The following is a 13,408-nucleotide window of genomic DNA, read 5'->3' as shown; positions in this document are numbered from 1 at the left end:
GCTTAGGCATGAATCCAGTCTAGAAACCGGATCTTCTGATTTTAAGTCAAAGCCCATTTTTATTTAATCCTGCTGGTAAAATTATATTCTTTCTCACTAACTGGAGTTCAAACTAAATAACTTTTCACAAACTAAATAAAAAAGAGATTTTCAATTAAAGTCAGTCTAAGAGCATTAAATATAGAAACTTTGTTAATACTCTTAGTTACTACTGCAATGCCCATGTTCTACAAAAGTTAAAACATATGCAAAACTAGGCATTAATTTCCTATGAATCAAAATCCAAAATTTCTGATATTCTGTATTTTAGATTACTTAAATTCCTAGTGATTTATATTAGTTTCTTTGTGAGATATGAACGAAAAGATACAATTAGGGAAAATTAACACATCTGAATTGACATCCCTAAAGTTGCATAATGTGTCAGATCTATTAGGACCAGTTTCACAATTAAATTAGGAGTACATTTTACTATTTCATTATCAAATGAAATCTTAAATTCCCATGCTGGCTTTTCTGTTATCTCCTGCCATGAAAGTCCTCACTTTTTCTAAGCATGTTTAATATTCGAATTGGTAGTAAACTTAACAGTGCCCTAGAGCTTCAGTTGTAACTTGGCTGGCTTATAAACTGCAAATCTTCCTTCACTAAAGGGACAAAGTGTTAGATGATAAGAGAAGGGCAGAAGGGTGCAACCTTCCCTCCTGTTGTATCTGTTCTCTGCTTTCTAGGACATCTTTCTCATCTATTTGAAAAACTTTGGGTGAGAATTTTGATGTCTTTCCATCTATAAGAGCTTAGAATGACTGCATTATATAACAATCTCTATTCAAATAATTGCTATCATCTAAAATGTTTTCTGCACTGAAAAACTTAAAGCTGAAAATATGGTTTTTACCTTTTTCCAGTGGGGGAGTCTTGTCCAATTCCATAAGCCAAAAGAGCTGCAGATGGTTCATGGATTAACCGCAAAACATTAAACCCAGCAGCTCGGGCTGCTTCCCTGTGGACAATGTGCTTTTAATAAATTTGGTATCACATGTTCAAGTCTACATTTTTAGAAATGCTCTGCTAAAGATTTTATGCAATAGCAAATAAGATTTCACAAGCAGAACATGAAGGGTAATGATCTTTTAGAAGCAAGATAACAAAACACAATAAATAGACCTAAGTCTTGAAGTGTAGAGATCAATTTCTCTTTAAAATAATAATGTTCAGCGTCTGTTTTCTTGACAAAGAAGATAACATGTGCCCATATTAAGGAAAAGAAAGCTCTCCAAATGCTTGAGCTTAGAAATCTCAGAAAGAGACTAGGACATATTTTATAATTCATTTCAGAGTTAATACAATACATATTTATAATGTAATACATTTCCAATTTCTTTACTTTAGGTTCACAGCTTTAACATTCCACAAGTACAAGTAAACAAAGCAATTCTGTGGCCCAGAAGCAACTCAGATGTTCAGCAAAGCCCTGCAGGGAACTCTATCCACAGAGCAAAAGACTGGGTGCTTGCCAATTACATCTGCATAACAACTTATGAAAACTAGATACAATTTTTTGTTTAGATGTTTATCTAGGTTAAAAAAAACACTCAAATATTTTCTAAAATTGCTTATTTTTATACAATTCCTACATAAGCCTTAATTACAATACACTAAGGCAAAGTGATTCACAAATGTCAACTTAATCTGGTCATCAAATGTTTCCAATCAAAATAGCAAGGAAGATATTAATACATGCAGTTTCAGGTTCTTTTGATACTTCATAAAATATAGAAAATATTAATGATTATTACCATGCTTTTACCACAGGATTTACATATATAAATATATACATGATTTACAAACACAACATTTTGTGTAAGGTATTTTCACATATAATTTTACCTTTTACTATACAGCAATGTTGTGAAATTTATATTCCCTTTAAGCAAGTTAAGAGAAACTTCTTCATATTATACTTACCCAAGAGCACTTTTTTGCTTTTCTCCAAAATCAAATGGAACAGTAATGACTACATCATTGGCATCTGAACCCAAGACAGAATGGGCCGTTTCTGTATATGAAAAAACATTTTTAAGTTCATGACACTTCATGTGGTAATCATGTCATGACATGCGTAAGTCAAATCATTACACTATACCCTAGTCACATAGTGCTGTACGTTAATTATAGCTCAATAAAACTAGAAGAAAAACATAAATTCTGACAATACACAAAAATGTCAAGTGATACTGAGGTTTATTCATTTGTGCCAAAGATCTTTTTATTATAAAGATTTTTCCAATTTGTGAGGCTGTCCCAGCCCACTGATCTCCTTCTCTTGTTCTCTTAAACTGTGCACTACTTTCTATGGTTTTGGTATAGTTTGTGGACATGAGACTAGGTACTTTCTAAAGCGTGTAGTTCTCAGGCTTCCAAATTTCAACCACCTCCCAAATGAGATGGGCTCCACTGAGAATGGGCTTCTGATGCACAAAGGTGCAAACCAACTACCAGAAAAAGCTGCCCTCCATCCCAATTACTTTCATCACAGATTCCAGAGCTGAAGTAAGCCTCATCAACAATCTACTCCAGAAGTCCTCAAGTTGTTGCACAGGAGGCTGCTCAGCTCCAAGCTTTTGCCTGAAGTGATAAAGCCAGACCTACCTAATCTGCTTAAACACTGTGGAGATTGTAGTATCTTGAGGGAGACATAATAATTCACTTTTCACCAGCTTACTGGCCACTTTGTCTTCAGAAGTTTTGAAAAATCTGATTTGGCCCCATCCATTTACATTTCTTCTGGGGAAACCACAGTCAAGGAAAAAAGTCATCTAATCAAGGCCACAGGGCCAGTTAGGAGGCCAGTCAGGTCTAGCATAATTTAGGCCTTCTCACTGCACATCTGCTCAATCACCCTGCTTCGCTCCAGATCAAAAAACACCTCCAGCTTTTTTAAAAGGTCAACTTTTAAAAAGATCTTTTCCTTTGCTCAATACCTTTCATTTTACTAAATATCAGTCTGGCAACATCTTCTGGGCTGACAAATTTCTTTTCTTCTCCAGTATCTATTTCATATCGTAACTTCCCATTTTTTTCAATGACCTATGAAAGAAGTGTGTTAAAATAAGAAATGATTTTAACAAAATACAAAGTTTCAAATCAATATATCTGGGTCACGACCTTGGCAATTACTCTGTGTAACAGGGAAGTAATAATAGAAGCATACTCACTAAACATTTACTTTCCGTGATGTATTTCTGAGACTGAGGATCGTCAGAGCTGTCCATAGAGACAAATATAAATATTTATATCATCATCATTGATATGTAAGTTTTAAAGATTATATTCAAACCAAAAAATATAAAAATATAATTACAGTTAATTCCATGAAAGCATCTTCACATTTGAAAGTAAATAACTCTTACTTGTTCTGAACTTACTATCAATAGATGTTATACATTTGAGAATATTTTCATAGTATCAATTACTTTAAGTCCTATAGTATCATATCTTTGATCATATCTCAGAGCCAAACCACTGAGATTAAAAAGGACAAAAGGAGGTAAAACCTCAAACCAAAATACCTAACACCATCTTTGTTGCTTGGTTTCTGAACATCAATCAATGTCTGAAACCTGAAAGCACTGAGCAAAAGTAAGAATATTATTATATGTAAAAGGACAGAGTACTATAAGTAGATAGATACTGTCCTATACAAAGTAGGTACTCAAGAAATATGTATGGCAAGGAAAAAAACTAAGACAATGGGTGTTACGTTGCTCAAAATGGTAATATGAATGCAGACTATAAAACGTTTCCACTGGATCTTCCCAGCACTTAAGCAGGGTTAGTTTGGCAGGCAGTATTCAGAAGAAACAGATTTATAGACAGTCAACAACTTACAAGCTGATAAGGGGAAGAGTCAGTACTTGATCCCAGGTCTTCTCTACCAGGCTAGGTAGACTGCCTTGCAGTGAAGACAGTGAACAACTAAGGGACTTTTGCGTTGAGCAGGGATAAAAGTCTGATTCTTGGCTTAATTTCATCTAGAAATGAAGATAAGGCCAATCCTTCCACTTAACCCTTCTTGCAAGGGACTGCAGCTATTCTGTCCAGAGACCAGTCTTAAAACTGTTTAGTAGGAGGCGATGAAAATTAACAGTGGCTCTTCACTGAAGGGTTACCGAACATGAGGGCCCTAATCTGTGTAAACAAGGGGGAAATGAAAGGGGCTTAAAATGGGGTTAATTTGGCTTAGAACTTTGTTGGCAATACTTGTACATTCCTCCTATCACCTCCACTATCACAGGTAAGCAGTTTGTCTGACGTCACCTGGCTAATAAATAGCACAACTGGCTGGAATCCAGATCTTTCATATAAAGTTTAGTATTCTCTCCACTAACTCCTCCCCTCTTGTCTAAACCCAGTATTTATACCGTATCCTAGACAAATATTTTAAGGATAAGAAAAAAAAGACTAAGTGTGCCTATGGTAACTTTTTTCCCCATCAATGCTGTAATGTTGGCCTGACATGTAGTGGTTCAGTTGCTTTTAGAACAGAATTTAAGTCAACCAGGATGATTTCTCTCAGTATGTTATCCATCACTCAGATAATTTGCCAGAAAAGGGTATTTTAATGGCTTTAAATGGAATTTAATGAACTCTTAGAAATGGCAGTTTTGGACCCGATAGGATTAACAGGATTTAAAGAACTTTTAGAAATGGAAAATTCTTTCTCAACTGAGGGTCTCGTTCATTTGAAGACAGAAAGCACATGTAGTTCTGAAGGTCTCAGAGAGGTAAGGTCCTGGAGATTAGCCAGTGGATAAGCAGAAAGCAGAGGATGGAGATGATGGACAAATGTTCACAGCAGCACCAGAAAGTAGTGGACTGACCCACATCTGTGTACAGATAGCAACTTTATTTGTCCACACCAGGATCAAATCACTTCACAGAGAGACAGAGGATGGTGGAAGGCTGGTATACACAGCACCATTTACTTTGCAGGCTTCAGGAGGCAGAGCATCACTCCTACCAGGGTACCCTGGCCTTCTTCCTCCTCTTTCTTGAAGGGCCCCTTGTAATAGGCAGATCCTCGCCCCACACTAACATGCTACTGGGCTTGTTCCCCCCACCATCCCAGCAAAGAGCCTGTTACAGCCATCTGTCCACTGGGTCCTCATGCAGCTCCTATGAGGTAGCTGGGATGGCCTCCCACTGCAGCAGGGAGGGGCCTGAGGTACTGAACGGTGAAGTGACCTGCTTGTGGACGGATGGGGAGTCCCGGCTGGGCCTAGAGTTCAGGCACAATATCTGGGCCTGTTTTCCTCCAGTCTCCCCTTATTACAACTTCCTCCTCTTAACAGGCTTTGGCCTGTTATTCTGTTGACTTCTTTAAGATCGTTCCCTTCAGTTTTATTTCCACCTTCAAGTTACTTCACCATCAGGTCTGCACACTGCTGCCTCTAAAGTTCAACTTGACCTTCATGCTTTAGCACTTCTCTTATCTCCAATAAATCCCTGCTGGAGTACTTTGCTACCATTAAGTGATTAATAGAGTATGGGCCTAACTCTTTCAAGTACTTCCTTAATTTTTCAGAAAATCTAACTATCTATAGTAGTGTTATCCAGTTGCAACTGAAATGGATCCCTCTATATAAAGGCATAAAACAACACGGAAGAAAAAAAAAATTATCTCCATTTCCAGGCCTTTTTAAAGCAAGGAATCTATGTCTGGGTGTGGAGTTAATAGAAGTCCACGAGAAGTCATAAAAATCAATACTGTAGAATCTTTCCTTAAAATACAACTGTTAGCAGTGTTTCAAACATACATTAATATGCTGCTGTGACTGGAAACACAACAATCAAAATTTCACTTTGTCTTCTGTTATGCTATTCATCTAATTTTCTGGAAGGTACAAGAAAAGCCATCTGGTACAAACTTCTCTTTAGAGATGAAGAAACTGAGGCACAAAAAATGACAAGTGATTTGCTCAATGTAACAAAGCGTGACAGCATCAGAACCAGGAGTTCTAACTAGATTCCAGTGTAGTCTACCTCAGGCCTCCTCCATAATCACTCGTTCACCAGAGCAGCTTGCCTGCCTGCCATGTGTTCCTGGTTCCAGGGATGTTCCCACTGTGGTTTGGACCATTTCACCACCTAACAGTATTTCTAGCATTTAGGTAAACAACCGAGCTGCAAAATATAAACAAAACCTCTCCCACCAGGCCTGTACTTTTTATTTCACTCTCTAGATTACAGGAGGGCTTCCATGGTGGTTCCAGCGATAAAGAAATCTGCCTGCAATGCAGGAGACACAGGTTTGATTCCTGGATCAGGAAGATCATTGGAGAAGGAATGGCAACCCACTCCAGTATTCTTGCCTGGATAATCCCATGGAAAGAGGACCCTGGCGGGCTACAGTCCATGGGGTCACAAGAGTCAGACACAAGTCAAGAGACTAAACCACCACCACTAGATTATAGGAAAGCTTTTTAAATTCCAAGTATGCTTTTTCTATTTCCTGAAATAACTCATGTCTCTTACGTCTCCTGCATCAGCAGGCAGGTCCTTTACTACTGAGCCACCTGGGAAGCCCAAATAACCACAAAGAGCTTTAAGTCAGGTTAATGATGGTCAGTTATGGCTTCTCTTCTAAAATAAGTTGGAAGCCTGGCTCAATACCATCTTATCTCCTCTAGGAAATGTGTGTGTTTCAGAGAGAAAAGAGGATGTACCTGTGAAGGGCTGGTGCTTTTAAAAAGAGCTATCTGTTGCAGGCTGTCCTTATTCCTACCACCCTCAATTGTTACCAAAGCTATTATCTTCTAATATATGCCATTAACAAGGTGAACTTTTGTCTACACTTTGTGAGAAAAAGTGACTTTGGAGAGTTTCCTAGAAGAAACATTTTCTCAGTCTTGCCTTTTGCAACATTCTAGACAGAAAACAAAGACACAGAGAACAAAATTAGCTACAAGTATTTGGGAAGCTTATTATAATCCAAATTGTTTCCATGATGTCCAAATGACAAACCAAACCTAAATATATATAATTATGAATATAAGGAAACCTAAACATGGAATGCAAAGAATTTACTTATAGGGAGTATTTTATGATCGCCAATTTCTCATCAAAGATTATCAACATGAACCAAAACACACGATTGTGGCTTCCTACCAGTTCTGAATCATATCCATAGAGATAAGAGACTAAGGACAAGTAAAATGGAGGGAAAGATGGTTTGACTATTAAGTGCTTGCTAGTAGTTATGTCACAGACACAGCAAATATAAAAAGGGACCAATACATATTGTGTCTACATTAGCCTAATGAACTACAGAGAGGTTTTAAGAAATGAAGATCGTAAACTCCAGGAAGAAGTCAAGTTAAACTAGTAGAGATTTAAGCAATGAGGTCATGGTGTACAACCCTAATTCTGTATCTTGTCAACTACTGTGCCTCACCCCAGCCTTCTCTCAGCCAAGGTCATATGCTTTAATAACTTACATGTGTATAGTGCTTTAAACCCTTTCACATCTATTTCAGCCATCTGATCCTCACAACAACCCTGTGAGGTAGGCAGGTTTAGCAGCTGAGGAAGCTGGTGTAGAGAGGTAAACTAAAGTATCTCCCATCAGCGACGAAGTCAGGGCTAGCTAGCTCTGTGGACTTGGCTGCATCCTTTTTCTACTGGGCCACCCCTTGCATTTCTAAAGGGTCTTTCAACTAGCGGAGACACCTGGGAGCAGCCATGAGCACATATGTTCCTACCACTCCACATTAACTGTCCATCCACTCTTTTTTGTCTGAGGACATGGAAAAGGAGCCGGGGTATCAGGAGGCATCGGCTGGACCCAGGCTCTGCCAGTGTAGGAAATACACCCTTGCATGATCGGCTCCTAACTTTTGGTGTTTGAAATTAACCTCTGAAGCAGCTTTTCAAGTCCTAGCTGGAAAGCCCCAGTTGCCTCTTCCACTGCCGTGGCCAAGCGTCTGACCGCGACCACCGCATCCCTGCGGAGCTCGTTGGCAGTGTCCTGCTGAGCGCTGGCCTCCTCGCCAATGGCAATCAGCCGATCCAGTTTTTCTTGCTCCCGCTTTGAAAGTTCTCGTGCCAACCTCCTGTTTTCTGCCAGCTCGGCTGCAATAGTCCTGGCCACTGACCGCCTTCTTCGCCGGGCCCACCTGGGAGGGGGCTCACTGGTCAAAGGTCTATCCCCACCAGAAACAAAAGGAGCCCTGGAGGAGGAGGCTGGAGGCCGCTGTGCGGAGGCCACCCCATGAGTGTTTCGGCTGGAGCTGGAGCAGGGGCTGGGCTCACCGGACACAGCCAGTCTGGTCATGGGGATGCTCTGACAGGGGGCAGCTGCACCTCTGAAAAGGTGATGGGAGCTGCTGTAGCTGGGGGTCCCTTGAGAGCACCCTGAAAAACAAAGCAACAATGTTGCAGAGAGGACATTCCTGCTATGGGAATGCTTGGAGCCAGCCGCAGAGTTGAGAGACAAGGACAAAACCAAGGCATCTCTCTGCAGGGGGTGGGAAAGAATTCATTTTCTCATGTGGATATTTTGGTCTGCTATAATAGTATGTCTAAAACTTCCCCCTCTGCCTTCCATGGTGCTATCCTACATGCTATTTCTACAGCCACAAGTTCCTAAGTCCCCATTATAAATAATGCCCAAACTAGTTTGGTTCTAAAGAGTACTTTGAGGTTTAAAAGAGTTCTAATATCATACATACCTAGGGTTACAGCTTTTAAAAATCTGGAGCCCCTTCTCTCATCATTAGGTTTAAACGAGAGGGCAGGGGCTGAAATAGCGACTATGCTGAAGAGGTCACCATCCAAACACACACTGATGAGAACCAAGTGACTCTGGGACCCCGACCCTTCACACGCTTGGGGGTTACCTGCACCCGAGGATTCATCCCAGGAGTCCTCGAGGTCACTGGTTTCTGGCATCTGGTCACTGACCCTCAGCTGACAATCATCTGATTCCTTCACTGTTTTCAAAATAGGCTGATGCTCTGCTGCCTGAGTCCTTTTTGCTCCCAGAATGTTGGTCCCCTCCTCCCCTGGCGTGTCAGGGGCCGCTAAATTCAGGTCACTGTGCTTGGCCCAAGCAGCGTCCTCCATTAAGTTGTCTGCATCAGTCACTATCTGATTTCGGAGAAGCTGATCCAAAGTATCATAAAAGGGACAGTGTGGTGGGTCACCCATACTTGTGGCGTGGGCCACATAGGCCTTTAAATATAATGCCTTCAGGACTTTGAACTTGGAGCGGCACTGACGCTCGGTGCGGCGGAAGCCTTCCTGCTGCATCCGCTTGGACACGGCCTGATAGACATCTGCGTTGTGATGCACGGTCTGCAGGCGCTGAATGTACTCTGCCTCGCCTAGTATGGAGAGAAGCGTTCGTGTCTCTTGTCTGGACCACCGGATGCCCGCACTGCTATTGGAAGTGGCCATGGCGGACTGGGAAAAAAGGCTAGCTGGAGGAGGCTCCTGGGCAGGAGGGTGCCGACCTGAAGGTGTGAGGAGTTTCTGTGTGCTCCAGTCTATCTCCAGGAGCCGGCCGCTTCTTCCCTCTCTGGGCTAATTGCTGAGAAGCCAGGTCGGAGGACCGCATTTCTGGCTGGAAGGCCACAGGGGAATCAAAGTTACAGGAACGGTGTAAGGATAATTGTGGCAGTAAGTTAAGCGGTGCTACCTGTAAGTAGGTTGCAAAGAGAAAGGATGCCAGGGTTGAGAAAAGCCCAACTCTGGGAGTTCGCTCAGGATGGGGACCAAGGGCTACAAAGGGCCTTACTGGCTTGGCAACAAGGGGACTGGCTTCTCCACAAAAGGCAGGATGCTTCCAAGGCTGAGACCTGGAACCACCGTGTATCTGTAAAAATCACCATTGTCTTGTAAGTAGATAGACCAACGGGGGCGGGGATGCCTGGATCCTGAGGCACATCACTCTGGAGAAGGGATAGCAGGACAGTAGTGCAGTACGTGTCTGCTGCGGCTCACTCCTCACTGACCTCGGCCTGGGTGGTACGCTATGCTATCTATGTATTACCCATCTGACTGTCACCACTGCACTCCTTTGTTAAAAGGTAACTTCCAGGGCCAGAAAAGCAAGCTAAAGTTGTTCTCACTAATACAAAGCTTTTTGCATAATATGGCAGAAGACATCCACATCTTTATTTCCACCACCTGCCCCCAAATATCAAGAAAACCCAAAAAGGGCTCCCAAAGAGATGCACCTATAGAACTATTCTGAATTTTGACAGTGTCAATGCCAGTACCCTGGTTGTGATAGTGTAGTATAGTTTTTTCAAGATGTTTCCAGTTGGGAGAAAATGGTTAATCCAGAAATAGATTGGATCTCTCTGTATTATTTCTTGCAACAATGTAAATCTATCATTATCTCAAAATAAAAAAGTTTAATTATAAAAAACATTATTGGCTGCTTACTTCCTGCCCTTTTTTTTTCAGTTTATAATTTGAAAAAATTTGACAGCAACTCAATTTATTTTCAATATGCTCAGTACTAAGTTTAGTCAACAGATAAATGGATATGGGAGTGTATGTATCTTCACAACAATTTGAATTCTCTCCAAAACACTATAGTTTTTGACTTAATCACAGATATTCTACAGAAAAAAAAAGAGCATCAAGTTCAACTTATCTAAATATAGGTAAGAGATAGTAAAAAAACAAAAAAATTTGTATGTATAAAATATATATATATATATATGTATATATATATATATATATATAAATTTAATCCATGACTTCCCAAACCTAAAAACAACACAAGGAAATTTCTACTTAAATTCTCACCTGAATAAGGTAGAAAGGAAAGAACCTGAGGTTAAGAATTAGGCGTCCTGGACCACAGTCCTGTAGAGTTCAACCCACTAAACTAATTTAGGGACACTGTAACTTCTGCGTGCTTTGACTTTCTTATCCAGAAATGAGGAGGTATAAAATCTGCCCTACCAATCTTACAGGGATTTCTTTGGATTAAATAATAGATGTGAAAGCACTTTGAAAATTTAAAAATACTATATTACATATTAAAACTCCAATGAAAACAAAAACCCATAATTTATAATTATAATTTGAGGTAATCTATAATTTGAGGAGACAGAAGTCTGGGGAAGCAGGCCTCTTTTATCTTTTAATTAAAGTTATAGCAGATGATTAACCTGATTCTTAAGACATTAATTAAGCTGTTTTCCCTAATGATTAAATGTGTAAGCCAACTGGAAAAGTTAGTTCCCAGAAAGTGTCACAAAGAGATCTGAAGAAGAAAATCAATAGCTTCTACATAAATATTCACCAATTACAACTGACTTCACAAAATTCAACTATAGTGCAAAGAAATCTTCAAATTCCCACTCAATCTCCCAGTTTAAAAAGAGTACTGTAAAAACGTGTTAAGTTCAAACTGCCACCTCTGAATGACACAAATTATCAAAACTAAATGCACACTAGCATCTACCAATACTAACAGACCTGTAAGTGAGAAGCAAATGTCTCCGTGAATTCCATCTTTCAGAAAATTCAGCACTAATATCAAAAGATAACAGCCTACTGGGGAATTCTGTGAAATGACTCAGTCATTAAAAACAGCAAAAAACACACTGGTGTTTCTAGTTTCATTTCAAATTATGCTTACATTCAAATTATAAACATGTTTTTTGTTACCATAGGTGAAAGTATTATTTTACTCCATACCTTCTGCCAAGGATCTGCTTGACTTTCATTACTGTGTTTGAAATATTCCTTATTCTACTTTGTTTTGCTGCCAATCCAACAACCTGAAAAAGAGCAATCTATTAAATATGTCATTTTATACTTATTTCAATGTACAAAAATGAGGAGAATGGTACCTCTTCATGTTTTGAGTAAGCAACAATGGCTGGAGTAACTCTGTCGCCTGCATCATTTGCAACCACATCAGCCCGGCCATCCTGGAGGTAAACACACAACTGTATTAGTTACTCTGAAATGAAATACATCGTCTCCTTAGATACATTCAGACATATGTGGAGCCCTGTGACTGACATATACATGGAAACAAAAACTGCTTTACTGTATTTCCTAGATCTTAAGAAGACCAGACTTCTACAACCAGCTGCCTCTTTTCAGTCTGTTCTGCATAGTTGATAACAGAAGAGACGTAATAATAACCTCGCTATATAAAATAACGTGTTAATACATTAACCTTTCTATCCCTTTTCCTTTTCCCTGTAAACGCTCATCCTTCTTCCCTCTTTTTACATATGATGAATTAACAACAATCCTTCGGCCTTTCCCTACAAATCATTTGACGTTTAACCGTGAGACGAGTATCAGGGCTGTCCCTTATTATTGTTCCTTCCGCCTCCCCACAGACGAGAAGCAGCCCTAAACTCCTAGTCACACACTCATTTCCAGAAAGGACAAGTGAATAGAGCACACACCATCAACTGGCTTCCTACGCTTCTCGGGTCCAGTTCCAGATCGCGGCCACCTTGCTCCTTCTCGGCAAACGTCCAGAAACCTCCGGGTACCAGACGCTCGGGTCCCCCTCCCGGCCTCCTGCGTCCATGAGGTCCCCAGGTCCGCCTTCCTCCTCTAGGCTTCCAGAGCCCAGGACGTGGCCGGGTCCGTCCCCACCCCCGGGGGGGACTCCAGCTCCCAGCGTGTCCCTGGGTCCTCCCCCCAAACCCCCGGGGCCTCCAGCGCCCAGGACGTTCCCGGGTCCGCCCCCGCCCCGGGGCCTCCGGCGCCCAGAAAGTCCCTGGGTCCGCCCCTGGGCTCGGGGGCCTTCGGAACACAGGATGTCGTCGGGTCCTCCTGCGCCCAGGATGTGCTGGGTCCGCAGCTGCCTTTCCTGAGGGCCGCGGGGGAAGAGGCCGAGTCCGCCCAGCCCTTAGCCCCAAGACTTCCTGCAGAATCGCCTCTTCGTACGACGTCCCTAGGCCAGCGACACGCCGTTCACAACCCCGCAGACCAAAGGACTTGGCCTCGTACCCAAAGGACGCTGCACCCGCAACCCAGCTCCCCGAGTCCCTCACCTTATAGACGGCCACACAAGCTGATGTGCAGCCCAGGTGAACCCCGATGGCCGCCATGAGGCGGCAGAGACGCCGACAACACTAACGGGTGGTTTCCCAGCAGCAACAGCGCCGGACCGCAGCACAGCCCCATCAGGCACCGCGGAGACTTCACGTTCCCGTCCACCCACTGCGCCCCGGCCCTCGCCGAGGCCGCCCGCGTCGCCGCCAATCAGCGTGAAGGTCCCGCCTTTTCTGTCGCGCAGTAGGCGATTAGCTATTGTGAGTCTCTCCCCGCCGGGGCAGCACCGCTTGAGCGATATTGCGCACGCGCAGGTCGAGGATGGGTAACGAAACGGCTCCTTCGTCCCACCCCTTTTTCC

At 42.0% G+C, this 13,408-nt stretch overlaps 1 protein-coding gene across 13 annotated transcripts in view; it reads right to left on the bottom strand.

Moving 5' to 3' along the window:
* The window catches only part of LOC101108674 (heat shock 70 kDa protein 14), a 28,508-nt gene extending 15,328 nt beyond the window's left edge, over nucleotides 1–13,180 (bottom strand). For 2 of the 13 annotated variants that reach the window (XM_042230570.2, XM_042230573.2), the window contains exons 1-8: nucleotides 11,877–11,949; nucleotides 11,722–11,804; nucleotides 8,901–9,700; nucleotides 7,917–8,415; nucleotides 3,219–3,267; nucleotides 2,985–3,090; nucleotides 1,969–2,059; nucleotides 899–1,003 (exon numbers count right to left, since the gene is read on the bottom strand). In XM_042230570.2, the coding sequence (XP_042086504.1) occupies nucleotides 899–1,003; nucleotides 1,969–2,059; nucleotides 2,985–3,090; nucleotides 3,219–3,267; nucleotides 7,917–8,415; nucleotides 8,901–9,459 (1,409 nt within the window). In that variant the 5' untranslated portion in view covers nucleotides 9,460–9,700; nucleotides 11,722–11,804; nucleotides 11,877–11,949. Of the gene's footprint in view, nucleotides 1–898; nucleotides 1,004–1,968; nucleotides 2,060–2,984; nucleotides 3,091–3,218; nucleotides 3,268–3,891; nucleotides 7,782–7,916; nucleotides 8,416–8,900; nucleotides 9,701–9,799; nucleotides 9,878–11,721; nucleotides 11,805–11,876; nucleotides 11,958–12,449 lie in introns of those variants that run through there. The other 11 variants (XM_027976657.3, XM_027976658.3, XM_042230576.2 and 8 more) reach the window with 8 other exon arrangements.
* Between the last annotated feature and the right edge of the window lie 228 nt (nucleotides 13,181–13,408).

Source organism: Ovis aries, chromosome 13 (assembly GCF_016772045.2).
Source record: "Ovis aries strain OAR_USU_Benz2616 breed Rambouillet chromosome 13, ARS-UI_Ramb_v3.0, whole genome shotgun sequence".
NCBI lineage: Eukaryota > Metazoa > Chordata > Mammalia > Artiodactyla > Bovidae > Ovis > Ovis aries.
The sequence above is the reverse complement of the archived record's forward strand: the minus strand, read 5'-3'. Positions and strand labels throughout refer to the sequence as shown.